A 19,133-nucleotide genomic window follows, 5' to 3' on the forward strand; every position below is an offset into this window, starting at 1 on the left:
GACGCGATTGGGCAGCCTTGTCTGTCGTCCGCGACAAGGCTCTGGATGGATGACTTGTCACTTCAGCACGAAGCAAGTAGATCGCTCTGCATTCCATCAAACACATTACACGTCCAGCAATATTTTGGTCTCGTGGCGAATAGAGTGTTTCTACATTTCCCACCGATTGATTTGACAACCTCGCAAGTCATTTATCTGGGTCTTCGTGATAAGAAATATCAAACACCTCCACAATCTACCAACAGAGCTTATCTCACAACTAAATCGAGGACAACTCCTCCCAAAATTTCCCAAAATGGGATCCCGCTCAACAACAACATCTCCTCCCGACCTCCATCAAAGTCGTGCCTGGACGGTCCTCGACGCACTGTACCTGTGGACCCTCGTGATCTTGCTCGCCCCATTCCTTTTTGTCGACATGCACGTCCCTCGTCGCTTCGCCCCGGCCCAGGGACGGACACCCAACGGAGAGTCTTAGTCTTTGTTGTGACTGGATCCGTATCTGATCAAAACCTGTCTGTTTGTGGGAATTCGTACATCCGCAGATACGATCTGGTTTGGTGGTCCAAAGAAAAATCGGCGTCAACCCAGTTCGACTCTTCCCACGTCAAACGCGACAGCTCTAATCACCTGGCACTATAATGCACCCAGAAGAGCAATGCTCAGAGTGGTCGAAGCCACTAATATCCTACAAAATGCTGGACGTTCAATGCGAATATGAAGCAAACCCTTGTGATGGACGAACAGGCGTGAGAATATTAACTAAATGGGGTATCTATCTTCCAAAAAAGTGTAAGGAGCAAAGCGCTCAGTCAACAAACCCAAGCTTCCTAGCTGCATGTCCAATAAGCCCGATACTCGTACAAATTGGGTTCCACAATATATCATCTTTAGCTCAGCTCAGCTTCGAGAGAAGAAGGCGGGAAATGGTGCAAAATCAATTCAAATCGCTCAGATCGGAACTGTCGTCCTCGTCGCTCCAAAAATGCAAGCCAAAACACATGAATAGGTGCAAGTCGAGTGTACAAGTCAGCAGGATAGGAAGACATGGGTATCGAAGCGAGTGGTGATGCCGTATGCCAAAACAATGTGTCGCTGTATGCCTGCAGGATCGCTTCCTGGCATACAACAAAGTCGGGCGAGGAAGAAAGCGCTGCTTCTGGACGGCATGTGCATGTCCATCCCAGCATACATCCTCGCCCAAAGGCGTCATAATCTGGGCGCAACGTCTGGCGCCGCTTTTGTTCCCCCCAATACTTGGGGGGTATCGAGTGCACAAGGTGGTCCTCCACCTCAGAAAAGACCTCCGAGAAAGCTCCTCCTCTTGCTGTCATTCTTGCCGCCAAGTGCTGGACGCCCGTCCCAAGTTTTGACGGGCGCCTCCTCATAGCCATAGCCGCGACCATCAGACTGTTCGCGGTCTCTGCGCCGACGTCGTTCTCTTCGTTCTCGCTCCTTGTCTCGCTCGTCGCTGCCTCCACTGGCTGATTTGCCCTCGGCGCGACGCGAGTTCTTCTTGCGAGCACGGTATTCTTCGATTTCTGCGTCCGTCATCCCTGCATATTTGTCGCGATGGCGACCATTGCGTTTAGCTCCGGGCCCCTCGTCCGCTGCTCGTGGCTTTTCGCCACTCGGATCGAGGATTGTGCCCTCTACAGGTGGGAGGTCGGGTGGCTCATCAGCTTGAGAGTTGACCCATGAGCTGGTCTTGTTGGCTGGGGGTGCGATTCCTTTACCGCTGCCACTTCGAGATTCGTGATATTCTTCAACCAGGACGCTGGATCTCTTGCGGCTCGACCTCTCTTTGTCTTTGTGTTTCCGATCATCTTTCGGTTCTTTCCGCTTTCGTCTTTCCTCCTCTTCTGCATAATATGATCTGCGACGATCGTCTTTCGAAATATCGCGATTGACTCCCTGCTCAGCCTCGAGCTGCGCACGAAGTCGCCGGCGCTCTTCCCGCCGGCGGTCGGCTTCTGCATTCGCATCTGCCTCTTCTTGTGCCGCGCGTGCTTCTCGGGCGGCACGTCGAGCACGCTTTTCTTCGCGACGCTTCTCTTCCTCCTCTTGTTCTCGTCTTTCACGCTCCCGAGCTTTGCGTTGACGAGCTTCGAGATCCGCCTTTTCACGCTCTCTTCTTTCCTTCCGTTTGAGCTCACGCTCGACGCGATCGGCTTCTTCTGCCTGGTCACGCGCTTCACGTTTGGCCCTTCTTTCAGCCCGTCGAGCTTCCATGTCGGCATCTGTTTCAGCGGGCGCATCTGTGGTGAATTCGTCCCCGTCCACAACTCGGGAACGCCTCTTTGTTTTATCTTTAGTCCTGATAGGTAGGTCTTCCCCATCGGTCAGAGTGTAGCTCCGATGTCGCTGTCTGTCCCCGTCAAAAGAACGAGAACTGCCAAAGAAGCTGCCAAAAAACCCCGTCGATTTCCTCGGGGCAGTGTTGCTTCTCTTCAATGCAGGCGGATGATCCACAAACGCCATGTCGTCGGGTCCGCTTGTCACCAAGGGGTCTGCATGTGTAGGGCTCTCGACCATGACAACATCATCGTCCTGGGAGATATTTTTGCTGTGTGACTTGATCTGCGTAAAGGAAACCCGTCCGTCAGCATGAAGTTCTTTATTGAAATCCGGCGACCAGGACGGGCGGAACACGTGGCCTAGATTTAACGAGGAGGGTCGTGCACCTACCTCTTTCTTTGATCTGGAGGACCTAGACTTTGAATTTTGGGGGACAGCCACGCTATTCACAACCGGAGGATCATCGTTGGTATGGATCATGACCATGTCATCATCGTCAATGGGATATGGGTCTGGAACAGCTAATGACGGCGGATTAGCTATCATCTGGCTGCCTGTGGTCATGATCGTTGACTTACCTGAAGATTTCCTCTTGACCGATGGACGGCGTTCGACCTTGCTAGACTTCATTCCCATGAGCTTGGCGGCTTTGTCGGTGACCTGGGGTTCATCCTCAGGTGGAGGAGACGCGAACCCATCGATGGATTGACGGCGAGACGACGGCCTTGAACTGCCCGCACTGCTTGGTCTTCGACTGGTGGTCTTGGAACGCGGCATAGCCGACGGCGGTGGTCCTCCAAACATGAAATTCGAAAACGAGGTACCACGCGCGGCCTTTGGTCTCTCGGCCTTCTTGGACTTGGCCTCTTTATCAGATCCAGATGACTTGGAGAGCTTTTCAGCTTCTTTCCTGTCCTCCAGTTCCTTTTCTTTCGAGGTCCGAGTGGACTTGATCCTGGTCAGGCCGGTTGGTGATTTCTCCTTCTTTGGTGGTGGCGGCGGCATGTCGTCCTCGTCCTTTGATTTGTCTTTGGTAGCTTTCTTCGGCGGAGGTGCTGCACCCCAGAATCCCCAAGAAGTCGTTGCGGATCGTTCAACTCTGGGCCGTTCTTTCTTGGACGATTTCTTGTCTTCAATGGGCGGGGAGGGGGCCTTGGGCGCTGTTTCTCCCTCAAATAGGCCTATGTCGTTTGTCGCTGACTCCTTGGGTGTGGTCGTCTTGGATTTGGCACTCTTCTTCCCAACAGTGGTGGCCTTCGCCTTGGGCTTTTCAGGTGACGTGGGCGATAGGTCGAGGACGTCGTCGAGAAAGTCGTCGTCGTCACCAAACGCGCCAGGGAAGCTGCCAGGGATGGAGTCTTTTGATCTCTTCTCTTCTGTGACCGGCGACGCGTCTTTCTTGGAGGCCTTGGTCGTCTTGCTGGCAGAAGCTGTCTTCGTCTTTGAGGCTGGGGCCTTGTCAATATACGTCTTTTCCTCTTTCGGCGATGGCGCGTCGTCTAGTGGAGGCAATTCCTTAGTCAGCGCAGCTTCGGCCTTTGACTTTTTCTTGCTCTCTTCCTTTTTGCCCTCCAGAGCCTTGATGCGATCGGCGACAGAGGAGCTAGTTTTGGTCTTTGTCGAGGTGAGCATTGCCTTTGCGGCCTTGGAAGTAGAAGAAGGCTTTTCAAAGTCAAATCCCGAGTCCAGATCTCTCGAGAAGTCGGCTAGCGCGTCATCCTGATCGGGCCACCCCTGCTGGGTAATTTCCTTTTGTGAGTCCAAGTCCTTCTTGCCAGCTGGCTTCTTGGAGGTTGACGCGCTACCCCAGAAGCCAAAATAGTCGTCCTCTTTCTTGTCTTCAGCTTTTTCCTCTTTGTTGGACGACGTCTTTTTCAGCTTCGACCCCTTCTCAGATTTGGAGGCCTGTGTGGGCTCGCCGAACATGTCAATGAGCTCGTCGGCATCCTTTGCTTTGCTGGCTTTCGCATCCGCCTTGGACGATTTGGTGGCCTTCTTTTTCGAGCTCTTCGCAGCTTCTTCAGCCTCGCGAGCGAGCCTCTCCTCTTCTTCCTTTCTAGCCTGTTCCTCCGCCTCCAGTCTGGCCTTCTCTTCTGCTTCCTTCTTCGCCTTTAGCTCCTCCCTTTTCGTTAATTTGGTAGTTGTAGTCGAGGCACCAAAACCCCACATGCTCTTTGTAGCGCTGACTGGAGTCACGTCTGGCAACGGTTCGTCGGCCGGGGCAAAGTCAAAAGACTCATCCGCCTCCTTGCTTTTCTTCGTCTTGTCCTTTCCTGTTGACAGCTTTGAAGTCGTGCTCTTTTTCGACGATGCCTTGCTTTTCACTTTGGTCAGACCTGCCCATGTGTCTCCGCCCAGGTCATCATCCATCATTTCCACCGGATCAGGCTCCGGAGTTAGACCCTGAGCCGGAGGACTTGGAGCTGGGGGAGGAAGGTCGTCCTTGCCCTTTGATTTCTTACTGCTCTTCTTCTCCTTTGATCCCCAGGAGCCCCAGATATCATCTTCAGCAGGAGGCGCGGGTTTATCAGACTGTTGAGGCACTTCGACCTCGGCGATACCTTTCTTCTTCGAGTCCTTGGCTCCCTTCTTCTTGTCCTTTGCTGAGGTGGCCCAGGAACCCCAGGTGTCGTCCACCTTTTCTTCCGCTGGTTCTGGTCCGATGATGAGCTCGGGCTCGGCGGGTGGATCTTCGGTGGCTGCTCCTTTCTTCTTCGCCGCCTTCTTCTTGTCTTTCGATGAGACGGCCCAGGAACCCCAGCCATCGTCGTTCTTTTCCTCTACCGATTCTGGCTCTACAATAGGCTCGAGCACAGGTTCTTGTTCGGGAAGTTCGCTAGTGATTCCTTTCTTCTTGCCGGCTTTCTTCTTATCCTTTGCCGTCCCCCAAGAGTTCCAGGCACTGTCGGTCTTTTCTTCCGCCGGCTCTGGTTCGATGACAGGTTCAGGCTCAGGCTCGGGCTCAGGGATTGCGACTGCGGCTCCCTTCTTTTTTGCTTCTTTCTCTTTTTTCTTCCTTTCTTTAGCCGACAGTCCGAAGAAACTATCTTCTTCTACAACATCTGCAACTGGCGCAGGTTCCGGCTCCGGTGGGGGTGGAGGGGGTTCCTCGTCAATATCCAAGAAGCCTTTTTTCTTGGTGTCTTTGGCCTTTTTCTTTTTATCACTGGAAGAAGTAGTACCCCATGGAGACCAGCCATCGTTATCCTTGGACTCAGGTTCAACGTGGGACTCGGGCATGGCTGGCTCATCGAGCACATCGAGAAATCCGCTCTTCTTGGCGTCTTTCTCCTTCTTTTTCTTGTCCTTCGCCGAAGTTGTGAACGCTCCCCAGGTATCGTCTTCCTTGTCTTGTATCTCAGGAGCTGGAGGGGGAGGTAGTGGCTCTTCAACCACGTCTAGAAGTCCCTTTTTCTTCCCCTTCTTCTTGTCCTTGCTGGAAAGGCTCCAAACCGTTTCCGGCTCCTCCTTCGGAATCGGCTCTGGCTCTGGTGGCGGCGGCGGCGGCGGAGCCTCCTCCTCATAGTCAAAGAAGCCTTTCTTCTTGTTTTTCTTGTCCTTGGTGGATGTGCCCCAACCACCAAAACCCCAAGAGTCATCTCCTTTGGTGGCTTCCATCTCAGGTTCCGGCTCTGGTAATGGGTCTGGAGCCGGCGCTGGAGCTGGAGGCTCGTCGCCAGGAATAAGCAGTCCTTTTTTCCTAGCCTCCTTTTCTTTCTTTTTCCGCTCCTTTGCGGAAAGATTTGCCCACCCAGTAGTGTCAGCATATTCTTCTTTGACCGTCTCCTCTAGTGGTTCGATTTCGACAATAGGATCTGGAATTGAGGGTTCAGGACTGGTTACTTTACCCTTCTTCCCCTTTTTATCCTTTTTGCCGATTGAGGACCAAATGTCGTCTGGTTCGGCTGGTGGCTCGACTGGCGGTGGTGGCGGCTCTTCTTCAATGACGAAGCCTTTCTTGCCCTTCTTATCTTTTTTGCCCTTTCCCGTTATAGGCTCATCAGCTGCTAGAGTATCACTTGTTGTCGTCTTAGCATCAGCGGTGCTCCCGAAGTCGACAGAAGCAGACAAATCTTCGATACCCGCCTTTTTGCCTTTCTTGTCCTTCTTCTTTCCCCAAGCTCCAGACATCCAGTCGTCACCGTCATCGACTGCTTGGATTGGCTCTTGGGCAGGAGCAGGTATGGCTAGAAGATCATCAGTGTCATTGAAATCGCCGAAAGCACCCTTTTTTGCCTTCTTGTCCTTTTTGCCTGTTCCAAATCCCCATTCGAAGGCATTGTCCATGGCTCCGTTGTCAGCAACAGTTTCCTTTATGTCGGCAGGAGGTTCTTCGATGACGCCCTTTTTCCCTTTCTTCTTGTCTTTCTTCGTCGTGAAACCTGACCATTCGTCCTCCGCAGCCACAGGCTCTGGGTCTGCTGGTGGCGGAGGCGGCGGTGCAGGATCTTCATCGTAAAATCCTTTCTTTTTCTTATCTTTCTTCGAGGTCGAGGTCCCCCAAGCACCCAAAAGGTCGTCATCTTTTGAGACTGGGTCCACCACAGTAGTCTCACTGAATCCATTATCTTTCTTCTTCTTGTCCTTCTTGTTGATGGTGGAAAATCCCCATGCATCATCAGTGGGCTTGCTGTCGGCCATGTCTCCATCAAGAGCGAAACCTTTGTCGCCAGAATCCAGGTCACCAAAATCGAAACCGTACGAGGTAGTCGTCTTCTTTTTCGACTTGTTACTCAAGGACCAGGGGTTAGTCTCTCCAAGCCCACTCGATTCCTCCTTCTTGTCGTTATCCCTCTTAGAAGCCTTGTCGTCGACTTTTCCCGTTCCAGTATCGAGTGATCCAAAGTCCCATGTTTTACCCCAGGCACCAAAGCTTCCCGCGTCCTTCTTGCTGTCAGTACCACCGAAACTAAATTCTAGCTTCGGGGCGCTATCATCTAGACTGATGTCTTGGAAAGCCGCGCCTGGAGGATCTGGAGCAGAAGGAAGAGGCTCGTCGATCCCCTAGCAAAGTCAGCATCATTAGGGTTAAAGTCGGTGGATGAAAGTACCTTTTTGTTCTTCTTCTTTTTATCCTTTTTGGTGGTGAAACCTGTAGTCCAGTCATCCTCCACTGCAGCGTTATTCGCCTCGTCAGCCCAGCTTAACGGGTTTGCAGCCTCTTCTTCCTCTTTCTTCTTCTGCTCCTCCTCCTCTTCCTGCCTTTTCTTTTCTTCCTCCTCTTGCTTCTTCTTGTTCTTCTTCTTGTTCTTCTTGCTGCCACCAAAGTCCCACTCTTCCTCGTCACCGCCTCCCCCATTGTTGTTGTCATCGCCGCCGCCATCGCCACCAGCGCTTCCGCCTTGATCACCGCCTCCAGCCCCAGCATCTTCACCATTGCCAGCAGCGTTCCCGTTTCCTTCGTTGTCTGACTCGAGCCATTTTGCCGGAGCAGCTTTCCCGGCTTTCTTCTTCTTGGCTCTAGACTGTACCCCGTACAAGCCACCAAAATCTATGCGAGCATCCATTGTCGCAATCCGGGCCGTCGGCTTTTTATCAGGAGACAAGGATCGAGGGTGATCCGGTGAGGTGAATACTTGTGCGTATGCTGCTGGTATTTGCCAGTCTTGCAATGGCAGCGAGTCGTCGCTGGACAGGGAGGAGCAGCTTCCATAAGGCTGAGGACGGTCTGCTAATTCCTGCAATAAGGCTGCGACCAGCGCAGCTGCTCTTAGGTAGACATTGTAGTTTGGAGTGGAATACTGTCGTCCGTGTCAGACAAGATCCCAGTGCGAGAGAAAGAGGGGAGGGGAGGAGGCGGGATCGCAAGCTTAGAAAGAAGAAGTAGGGGCTTGCACTTGACAGATGTGCGTTAGAATGGAGTAGTGTTCTGCATACCCGTTGTCCTGGCTTGTAGTTCTCAAGCATGGCGGTGTGCATGCGATGGCGCCAATCGGCAATGCAAGGTGTTGGAGAAATACACCCAACCTCCGCCATGTCGTAAAAGGATAGTGTTGCAGGGTCAGCCTTTGCCATCTTCCACCATCTCGGGGTCCTTTGTTGGGAAAACGCGTTTTCTCTGCCGGCGGGCGACGCGGCGACCAGAGCCGCCATGCTGTAGCTGTTGCTGTAGCTGGGCAAGACGTTTTGACCGATTAAATTGGGAGAGCATTTGATGCGGCAGCGGCGACGCGAAGCAGATGGATAGAAAAGCAGACAAAAAGAGAGTGAGGCTACGTCTACACAGCCTCTGGTATCGAGCGATAGAAGAACTGTGAGCAGTGGTTGAGCTGGGAAATGCAGCGTCAGGAGGTCACAAGGTGTTTGACTTGCTCATTGGTGTGCAAAACCAAACCCAGGTGCCAATGGGGCAACAGTGAAGACGAGCGGGCAAATGACAGCGGGTGTGCCACAGCGCCCCCTTGCAGTCACGCTCCTCTGGCTGCGCAGATCCCAGCAACTCAGCGACTCGCCTGGCCAGAAACAGTCAAGGGGGGAAAGCCAATACCACACCCAGGCCTAATATCTGCTAGTTATCACCCTCCCTATCGATACACAAACTGGGGGGAAAGGAAGAAAAGGAGAAATGAGGTCACTCATATACCCTCATCCAGCCGGCCAGAAATCCCACTCCTCGTTGGAAATTTTCATCAATGCCCAAACGACTCCATTCAATGCATCAATTGCATTTTGGAGAATCTGGCGGTGTTGACCTGCAGAGCCAACAACGAATGACGCGCCTGACAAGTCTCGGTGGTTATGCAGGCAAGCAATCGATGTGGCAACGAATCGCTCACCGCTACAATTACATACGAACCACCAGACAAATAGGAGAGGAGTAGATGGCAAGCCAGTTGGTGATGGGTTGGAATGCGCGAGACCAGCAAAATTAGCAGCATTCCAGCAAGACCGGGCTGTGGATGGTGGGTGGATGGGCTGTGGACCAAACGCTGCACACCACCTTAGGAGTTGTCTAGGAGTTGTCTGGCGTGGGAGATTCCCTGACACCCTGATAACTGGGATGCGTGCTGGACAGTTGCAATTGGCCCCTATTGAGGTGAAAAGACAATCGACCCACACAAACGTGCCCCCGATGTGATCCGAGCCTGCCAACACTCATCAGGGGGGTGACTGAGTTGAGGTCGTACAGTTATCGTAGGAACAAGCGCAGGGTAGAAGACCCTTTGGCACGAATACTCTCTTGGTCTAGGCAATTGTGACTTGTTCGATGCTTGCAGAGCCGCAAACCGGTGTAGCACTCGGGTTTCTGGGTGACGGGCGCAGGTAGAATACGAGGACAACGAGACGCGATGCAGGGCAAAGTGCAGAGCCAACGCAGTTCATCGGCAGGGACAGGGACGCCCCGTGTTCGCTGCTGCAGCCACTCGGCGATATTTCACAGGTGGAAAGAGAGCTGCCACCATCCCCGTTTTAGGCGGGCGCACCCACTGATGCATTGCCAGTCGCGACAAAACGCGCAGGGAGCTGCAGAATCCAGAGGCCGCCTCGCCACTCAAGAGGCCAGACAGTTTGTATCATTATTATTGGCAGGAGGGGCCGACCAGCTCCTTCCTTCCTTCAATAGACAAAACAAAGCCAAGATTCTCGGTCAGATTGTCTCTTAGATGCGCAGCCGGGCGCATTTGCGCGTTGATGGACCATCAACATGATGCCGTCATGCGGGCAGCTGGTCAGACTGGCCATGGTGGCCATGGTGGCCACTTTGCTGGACTTACTCATCTTCATCAGAACTGTAGGCGACCAGACTAAGTCCAACAGCTGGTTGTGGACGCGTAGCCGCCTTAGAAGGCTCAACCTCGTCGTCGATGTCTAGTTTATTGACTGGTGAAGCGCCCTCTGCGGCTGCATCTTGTTGATCTTCATCAGCGTCAGCTGGAGTGGCAGTATCAGCAGTAGTTGACACCTTCCTCAGCTTGGAATCAACCTCAGACTCATTGTCCTTTTCTCGACGTCTTTTCTTCTTTTTGACGGCCCACGATTCTTTGTCTGCAGGGTCTCCTGGTGTCCCGGCTTCGTTACCCCCCATTAGCGCTTGTTCGGCGGCGGCACGTTGTTTGCGAAAGACCTCGAGTTGTTCGGCCGTCTCTTGCTTGACGGCGTTCTCCTTTGCTCGACTTGATTCGAGCACAGAGTCGAGAAACTCCACTTCATCATCATCAAGGGCACGGAACTGATTTTTGAGCCGAATGGACTCCTCAAAAGCCTCCTGTTTAGCAGCTGAGGAGCACCAAAGTCACAACCGTGTCAGCATTGATCGGTTGCTGCTCCAGAAAAACCCAGATTCATATTCCTTACCCTTGTTTGACTGCAGTACCTCATAAAGACTCTTGCCCCCTTCTTGCGTTCCCCCGTCGACCTTCTTGGGCCTCCTCGATGACTCGACTTGTTGCTGCGCTTTCACCCAAGCATCGTCAGGTGCGTCGGCATCGGTCCCAGCTGGTACAAATCGGGACATTGTCACGGATATATATCACGACGCCCGTGGTAAGCTGCCGGTGCTGATCAGGATAAATTCTTCATCGGGGGCTAATTCGTCGAGGCTAAGGGCGCGTGTCTGGCCGTGGGTCAAGGCCGAGTGAGATTTATGCAGGCTTCCTCCGTCATGAATAAGGCCAAAATGGACAATAATAATGGCAAAAGCGTCCGGGTAGCGGTTATTTACTAGACTCACTGGGTTGACTTTGCACGACACGTTAGAGCCCAAGTTTTGTGGAGGAGGAAAGCCACCTGCCACCACCCCACGAGTTTCCTCTGCACACTCGCCTCTCCTTCCCTTCACTCTCCCTCGTCTGGGCATGCGGCCCGGACATGGCCCTCGATCTCAATCTTCACCAAGATCTGGACCCTTTTCTCCTCCTCGTTTACTCTTCACAACGCGGTGCCTGCCATGGCTGCATGGCTACATAACGTCGCTCCAAGTTCATTCCGAGCCTCGCCCCTCGTAGTGGGGATCCCTGCTCCGTGCCAGGATGAGATACGAGTATGCTACGAGACTTCCGGGCGCATGTGGACATGAATTATCCTCTTGATATTTATCCCCATCCTTTGACCCAGTCGATCATTTCAGCCTAAATGACGGCAAACAAATTTGATCTAGAATATTCCCAGCCCTCCGTTTCAACTGTGTATGGAGGTCAGGCTCCATAACCCGCCAATAACGGTTCGGGTCAACAGGTGCGACGATTGAGCCGTGCCCCTCGTGGTTCTGATTATTGCGTAGCTGTTGTTGCATCGCAAAGGTCGATTGCCCCACCTCCAAATCTTTCAATGCGAAGATTGCCCACCGGAATATAGCTGCAACTATATATCCATCCCAATGATCCGCAAAGGCAATTTTCGGGTTTCTGCGTCCGGGTCGCATGTCATTGTTTCGCCTCTCTGTTTCTTCCTTTAAAGGGTCGAGGATTCCTCCTTTTGTCGCAAGTTTCCAGTTTGCGTCAAATCACTTCTTAACCCCTACGCTTTTGAATCTTCGATTACTCCGCACGATGACGACTTCACAATCAGGAAAGGGCACAAAGTGAGAAAACTCCCAATCGACACTTGCCGATCCCGATCCCAGAGTGGCGGCTGCTAACACCTGCCTGTCAGGACCGTGTTCACGTTGAACACTGGTGCGAAGATGCCCGGCGTTGGACTCGGTACCTGGCAATCCAAACCCAATGAAGTTCGCGAGGCCGTCAAAAACGCTCTGCAAATTGGCTACCGCCACATCGACACGTAAGAAGCCTTCTTCTGCCTGACCGTAGGCAGCGTCGTATCCTAACTCGTTTCAGCGCTCTTGCATACGGTAACGAAGCAGAAGTCGGTCAGGGGATCATCGACTCCGGCGTTCCCCGCGAAGAGATCTGGATCACGACCAAGCTCGACAATCCCTGGCACAAGCGTGTCAACGAAGGTATCGAGTCCTCTTTGAGAGATCTGAAGACGGACTATGTCGATCTCTACCTCATGCACTGGCCCAGCTCCACTGTGCCGGAGGATTTGAAGAAACACTATGATGACTGGAACTTCATTGACACTTGGTGGGCGATTTTAGAGACTTTGTTTAAACGCAGTCCATGCTAATCTCCGAACAGGCGCGAGATGCAGAAACTCGTTGGCACTGGCAAAGTTCGAAATATCGGAGTGTCCAACTTTGTCATCTCCAACCTCGAGAAGCTTCTGAATGCGCCCTCGACGAAGATTGTGCCTGCTGTCAATCAGATTGAACTTCACCCTAACATGCCTTCACCAAAGACTCTGGCGTACTGCAAAGAGAAGGGAATTCACGTCACCGCATACTCGTGCTTGGGCTCGACGGACTCACCTCTAGCCCACGACCAGACTCTCCAAAAAATTGCGGATGCACATGGCAAAACTCCTCAGCAGGTGCTGTTGATGTGGGGGCTTCAGGTGCGTAGAGTTCACGAGACACATGTCCTCGATGGTCTCTCACAACAACTCCAAAATATGCTGTTTCAATGTACTGACACTTTTCTTCTAAAACAGAGAGGCACCAGCGTCATCCCGAAATCTGTTACCAAGTCGCGCATTGAGGCAAACTTCCAACTGGACGGTTGGGAATTGACACAAGAGGAGATGGACACTTTGAGCAACATCAAGACTCGCTTCAAGGTATGCGGCGATTCGTGGTTGCCCATCAAGGTCTTCTTCAACGAGGAGGGCGATGGCGGCGATGTTCCTTCCCATTAGTTGTGATATTCCTCGAAACTCTGGAGAAGCAACGATCGACCGAGCCTGGAGGTCTGCGAAAGAAACCTGCTGCGGCGTTGGGAAAGCAACGCGCGGTGATTCGAGCACAGGAAATTGGGTTGAAAGAGAGAGAAACGTTGCACAATATATCATGGAGCATTAGATTCAGGTATAGACACGGAGAGACCTCGTCTTTGCCGTGGTAAGAGATTCTTTGCGCAACCAAGCTCACACCCCTCTCGAGGGGTGAATTCTTTTTGGCGTTAAGAGGAGAAAGGTCTACATCCTCGCGGGGCAGTGTTTATTAAAGAATCTCTTTTGACGTAACCGCATTTCCAGGAATCTGATGCCACAGCGTTTCTGGGGCTCGGCATTATATATTTTGGGCTGCGATTCGTCCGCATTACGGACGTAACTATACGTAGGGTGGCACCCGGTGGCAGCACCAGTAGGAGATGAATAACTGAGCGACGCGGGGAATCCGCAACTAAACCGATTGACGCTTTTGGGAATGAACCCGAGAATCGTCTTATGTAATCATATCACTAAGCTGCAAGGAGTAATCTCACTGTCCGATGACTCCTTGCTTCGACCGCTCGTATTGCAGTCGTATCTCGTTAGACTTCAAGCCGCCGCTCCCCCGTACGCTATGCGAAACAGTTCTGCCTGGAGAGTCTGGCTGGTACCAAGCCCTCGACCTTGAGTGAGCGACGACGTCAAATCCCTCTGGTGTTTCGCTTTGCGTGATTGGGATCTTTGAGCTGAACACTACATCGCATGCTATTTGCAGTCAGACAAACTGGAAATTTCTCTCCCCTCAAACTTGCCACTATCCGCTGGACCTCCCTCACCAGCAGTCTACTTCTCTCCACCGCTGTTTCCCGCTCCCACTGTCTGAACAACCTGTCCCAAACTCCATTCCGCCGTACCTCTATTTCCTTCCTCCACATCTTCATGAATGTGTTGGCCCTCCCTCGCGGGGTAAATTCTAATTGATCGCCGCCGAAGGAGATTGCGCTGCTTCTTGGATTCAAAGCACAACTTATTTGGGAGCTGGGAATGACGTCGGGAAATATTGAAGAGCCGGATATGGGTGGAACAAATGGGGAGAGCGAACAGTCGACAGGGGCGGCGAATGATGCCATCCCTCGACCAAAGAGGATTGCCTGCATATTGTGCCGCAAAAGGAAACTGAAATGTGACTCGAACAAACCGAGCTGCGGGACATGTTCGCGCTTAAATCACCACTGTGAATACTCTGAAGAACGGAAAAAGAGCGGTCCCAAGAGAGGATATGTCAAACTTCTGGAAGCACGACTCAAGCAAGTTGAAAACTTGCTGGAAACAAGAGATGCGACGAATGAAGCCACTACCCACATGACCCAGCCCACACCAGCAGCGGACTCATTTGCCACTATGCCTCCTCTAGATATCCGCGATGGTCTCGATACTTCGATGTCTGGAATGATGGCAGACAACAGGTTTACTGATCCGACTCTGACCGGGATGCCGGATTTCACCATGAACTCCAACGACGATTTCTCTTGGGAGATGATAGGTCTTGGTCTTGAAGAAGCTTTACCCGCACGAGAGGTGATAGATGAGATGTATGGCTGATCTCGAGTCCAGCCTCTAGGTCTTTTGCGGATGCTGACTGCTCTAGGAATGAGATATATTTCGACAAAATCCATCCGTCCTTGCCCATGATCCACAAAGGCCGTTTTCTGGCTTCAATGGACCTCGCGCCTCATATGCGCCCCGCGGTGTGCCTAAGATATGCTATGTGGACCCATGCTTGTGCCATCACCTCCAAATATTCAGCTTACACCGAACACTTTTACGCCAGGGCTCGGAAGTACGCAGAAATGGACGAGATGAGAGGACACGGTGAGGGAATGATCACAATCGCTCATTCTCAGTGCTGGACGTTGCTTGCCTGTTACGAGTTTCGGGTAATGTACTTCCCGAGGGCGTGGATGAGCATCGGCAGAGCTGCACGACTGGCGCAAATGATGGGTCTACATCGACAGGATCGCGTTGGTCTTGACGTGAAACAAACATTGCCACCTCCTCGAGACTGGACCGATCGCGAAGAACGGCGGCGCACCTTCTGGATGGCGTACTGTCAGGACAGATACGCCAGCATCGGTACTGGCTGGCCAATGGTCATTGACGAGAGAGACGTATGTTTCCCGAACATGTGACCTGTCAGGCAGCTAATGGAATTCCCCTGCAGATTCTCACAAATCTACCGGCTAGCGAGGAAGCCTTTAATAAATGTCAACCAGAGCCTACACTGCAATTATCCGATATCCTGAATGGTGATGGGGCGTCTTCGCTGTCTTCATTTGGCGGTGTCATTCTTTTGTCAACAATATTCGGGAGAAACCTTACCCATCTCCATCGTCCGTCGGAACAAGACAATGACCATGATTTGAACGGTGGATTCTGGAAGCGCCATCGGTCTTTGGACAATATTCTTCTCAACACAGCTTTGTCACTCCCTCCACCTCTCCGCCTCCCAGCAGGCCTCAATGATCCGAACACCGTCTTTCTCAACATGAATATCCATACAGCTACTATATGTTTGCACCAAGCAGCCATATTCAAAGCTGATAAAAATCGATTGCCAGCCCAGATCAGTGCCGAATCCAAACGTCGATGTATCGTCGCAGCGGACCAAATCACGAACGTCATGAAAATGATCAGTCACATGGACATGTCGATGGTTCGTTAGAGCGCTCGTCAGCGGTGTCTAAATACTAATTTGGTTCCAGATGAATCCTTTCCTCGCGTTTTGTCTATATGTGGCTGCTCGAGTGTTTGTGCAATATCTCAAGTCGAGACGAGAAGATGCTGCAGTCAAATCCTCCCTGCACTTTCTACTTGCCGCGATGCAAGTCCTGAAAACCAAGAATCCTCTCACTGAGTCGTTCTTAGTGCAGCTCGATGTTGACCTCGAAGGTAGTGGCTTGGATATCCCAACCAGCTATTCGCGATGGAAATTCGGGCATCGCCCACCGGTCAGTCTGCCCATGGTTTTTCTACAATGCGGCAAAAACGCTGACTTGAATATAGGGCGAAAGTCCTGCTAACACGGATGCTTTGAAATGTTCTCCCCTCTTCGAAATTCGAGAGACTCAAGGACGAGAAACAGTTGGAGCAGCCCAAGGGGCCAACACCCAGGGCATACAACCCCCTTGGCCCGGGGATGCCAATGCTGCCTCCGCGACCAGCAGCTACCCAAGCTTATATGCGACGGAAGGGTTGGGCACCAACTCACAGATGGGCCAGACAATCCCCCCAGCAGGCGATGGATTGGAGAATAGTTATGGCTTTCCAATCCAGTCGGTGGGAACAGACACTTCGCCAGACACTTCGCACCAGGATGGGAATGGCTCACGGCCGCATTCTAATCACCCAACGCCTTCAACGTTGTCAAACCCGAACTCATCGCATACGTCGTACACTTCGCCGCCGAATTTATCCAGCAGCGGAAACACTACGAGCAGTGGGCAAGGGCAACCTTCGCCAGGCTATGTGTTTCCAGGTGGCGCGCAGTCTTCGTGGACCATGAACATATCAACTCAGTCTGGGCAGGATGCATCACCACAGCAAAGCAGTATGAACTTTGGCTCTACCGGGATGACCCCTGGCCCTACAGGACTGACTCCTATGGCCGACCCGCTCTGGGCAACGGAAGGAATGCCAGATGGGAATGAATGGATGTTTGCATGGGCCGGTTCGACGCCGCAGCCACAGTGAGCTTGAATTTATGAGTATTGATGTGCGCCCACAGGGTGCGATGTACGATCCATGGCTGCCAGTTATAAAAATGTGATACCCAAGAGCCATACGCGAAATCCCAACTCTTATCTACCAAGGGATGTGGCGGAGTGAACCAAGATATAGATAAAGCTTGAAGTTTGCAAGGGCGTACAGCTGCCGTTCAGCTATCACTTTTGGTAATGTTACGAACCGACTATGATAATACTCTACGCGCTAGCTTTAGAAGCTGAAGAGGGTTGTAGCAGGTTGTTGAAGACATCAGCGACACCAGCGAGGTCTATTATCAAAAGCCCTCGTCCATTTTAGGAAAAGGGAAGCGTCTTAAACGAAACCCCACAAAAACTCTCTCCAACTGCGCTGGCGAACAGAGAGACCCGTGGTCGAGTCACGATTTTGTTTACAACCAACACCACCTTTCTCTATTTTCATTTTCTTTTCTATAGTTCCACTTGTGCTCTTGGGGTGGTATGGCGCCCGTGAGCCAGCGCAAGCACCTGGGACGCGACAAATTCGGGGCTCAGTTCAGCCTCCTCAAGACGCAGCAGTACACCGACCCGGCCACTCGGACAGCCATACCGACCATGTATGTACCCGCCTTTGTCTGCATGAAGAGAAAAACATGCATTCGACACACCCATCATCGTCATCCTGTCTCCCACGATGAAAACCCGAGTCCCCTCCTATTCCCCTCTCTCTCCGTCCCCCCCCGGGGGGGGGGGGGGGGGGGGGGGCGCGTATGTATGTGTCTGCGTGCAATATATCGGCTGATGTTTCTATTGTCAAAGCCACCGCACCATCTCATGGAACGCCTCTGGCGGGCTGATCGCCACCGGGGCCAACGACAAGACGGTGCGGATCTGGAACCCCGAGCGCACCAGCCCGCGCAGCCAGATCGAGCTGCGAGGCCACGGCCACGCCGTCGAAAAGGTTCTGTTCAACCCCGTCCGCGAATTCGAGCTGGCCAGCTGCTCCTCGGACGGCACCGTGCGGTTCTGGGACACCCGGTCCAAAAGCTGCGTCAGTAAACTCGACGTCGGCGGCGAGCCTTTTACCTTGAGCTGGAGCGCTGATGGGAGCGTGCTTCTTGCGGGGACCAAGGTGCGTGGAAACAGAAAAGAAAAAATACCCTCAGAAAAAGAAAAGGAACCCGAAAAAAAAAAAAGAATTGTAGCGAGGAGGGAGCTGAAACCCCATCTCTTTGCCGTTTTTTCTTCGGCCACAGGGCGACGTCCTCATTCCCATCTCGACAGTGATCCCGTCCTCCCCACAGATCCTCTCGCGCCTCAAGCAGAACCAACAAACGAACCAGACGACCTTTTCGAACGCGTACCCACCCTCGGACCTGCTGATCACACAGGGCGACGGATCGGTCAAGATCCTCGACTACCCGTCCTTTGCGGTGCTGCACACCATCTCGGCACACACGTCGTCGTGCACGGCCATCGCCTACTGTCCGACGGGGAAGTACGTCGCGGTTGGGGGCTCGGACGCCATGATCTCGCTGTGGGACACGACCGAGTGGGTGTGCCGACGGACCGTGTCCAACGTCAGCTCGGGCGCCATCAAGGGCCTCAGCTGGTCGTGGGACGGCCGGTACCTGGTCGGCGCGAGCGAGGAGATGGGCTCCGGCGGCGGCGAGGGCCTCAGCTCCGGCTTCGACATCTACCACGCCGAGACTGGCGACGTCGTCCACACCATCGCCACGGGCGCCAGCGGCATCCCCGCCGTCGAGTGGCACCCGAACCGCTATTGGTTGGCGTACACCCAGATCGAGGACTCCCGGCAGGGGAAGTCGAGTTTGAAGATTGTCGGAGCCGCTGGAGGCCCGTCGATTTGAGACACCTCTTCCACACCTTTGTCGGTGTTGTCCAGATCGAGAACCCGGCACACACACAACCTGCGTGCATGTGTACGGGATACGGGGATTATTCACATCCCGTCTAATCCCAACTTGCTCCAAACGGAGAGGACTGCTGCAGTGTGAAATAAATCACCACCCTGGCCGCCTGCACGAACAGACCCCCTACTTGTCTCTCGATATCCAGAGATTTCTCCCATCCGAACCGGCGACTCAGAAAGAGAACCAAGGCCCGCACCGCTTCAAAGATTACCTGTGAGAACAGGGCACACGGTATATGGCAAAAGTGCATGCATAGTCTTCTCTCTCTCTCCGGTGGTCGGTGGGAAATACTCCTCGAAGCTGCCACAACTGTCACAATGTTCTTCTTCTGTGTGTGTTGCCAAACAGCGCTGTCTCTCTATCATCATCACGATTACATTGATTGCCCGAGAGACCTAGTCAAGTCACCATGTCAGGTGTCTGACTAGTTCGAGAGAGTATGTATGTATGT

The 19,133-nt window shown here is 52.8% G+C and overlaps 5 protein-coding genes across 5 annotated transcripts; 3 read left to right on the plus strand and 2 right to left on the minus strand.

Annotated features, from left to right (window-relative positions):
• Positions 1–1,293: 1,293 nt before the first annotated feature.
• Positions 1,294–8,391, minus strand: Z517_05494 (uncharacterized protein; the record flags this gene model as incomplete). Its single annotated transcript, XM_013430821.1, has 4 exons — positions 1,294–2,819; positions 2,877–7,302; positions 7,350–8,039; positions 8,176–8,391. 4 exons carry the CDS (start codon positions 8,389–8,391, stop codon positions 1,294–1,296), a joined length of 6,858 nt encoding a protein of 2,285 aa, XP_013286275.1.
• A 1,618-nt stretch (positions 8,392–10,009) lies between these two features.
• Z517_05495 (uncharacterized protein) lies at positions 10,010–10,753 on the minus strand (the record flags this gene model as incomplete). The annotated part of the gene is made up of 2 exons (XM_013430822.1): positions 10,010–10,515; positions 10,594–10,753. 2 exons carry the CDS (start codon positions 10,751–10,753, stop codon positions 10,010–10,012), a joined length of 666 nt encoding a protein of 221 aa, XP_013286276.1.
• Positions 10,754–11,786: 1,033 nt separating this feature from the next.
• Positions 11,787–12,993, plus strand: Z517_05496 (uncharacterized protein; the record flags this gene model as incomplete). Its single annotated transcript, XM_013430823.1, has 5 exons — positions 11,787–11,818; positions 11,890–12,018; positions 12,075–12,323; positions 12,378–12,693; positions 12,790–12,993. The coding sequence occupies 5 exons, from the start codon at positions 11,787–11,789 to the stop codon at positions 12,991–12,993; spliced, it is 930 nt and encodes a 309-aa protein (XP_013286277.1).
• Positions 12,994–14,082: 1,089 nt separating this feature from the next.
• On the plus strand, positions 14,083–16,758 carry Z517_05497 (uncharacterized protein; the record flags this gene model as incomplete). Its single annotated transcript, XM_013430824.1, has 5 exons — positions 14,083–14,600; positions 14,657–15,176; positions 15,230–15,721; positions 15,771–16,016; positions 16,072–16,758. The coding sequence occupies 5 exons, from the start codon at positions 14,083–14,085 to the stop codon at positions 16,756–16,758; spliced, it is 2,463 nt and encodes an 820-aa protein (XP_013286278.1).
• Positions 16,759–17,249: 491 nt separating this feature from the next.
• Z517_05498 (uncharacterized protein) lies at positions 17,250–18,619 on the plus strand (the record flags this gene model as incomplete). Its single annotated transcript, XM_013430825.1, has 3 exons — positions 17,250–17,365; positions 17,568–17,880; positions 18,005–18,619. The coding sequence occupies 3 exons, from the start codon at positions 17,250–17,252 to the stop codon at positions 18,617–18,619; spliced, it is 1,044 nt and encodes a 347-aa protein (XP_013286279.1).
• Positions 18,620–19,133: the final 514 nt, after the last annotated feature.

The sequence above is a fragment of the Fonsecaea pedrosoi genome (genome assembly GCF_000835455.1).
Source record: "Fonsecaea pedrosoi CBS 271.37 unplaced genomic scaffold supercont1.3, whole genome shotgun sequence".
Classification (NCBI taxonomy): Eukaryota; Fungi; Ascomycota; class Eurotiomycetes; order Chaetothyriales; family Herpotrichiellaceae; genus Fonsecaea; species Fonsecaea pedrosoi.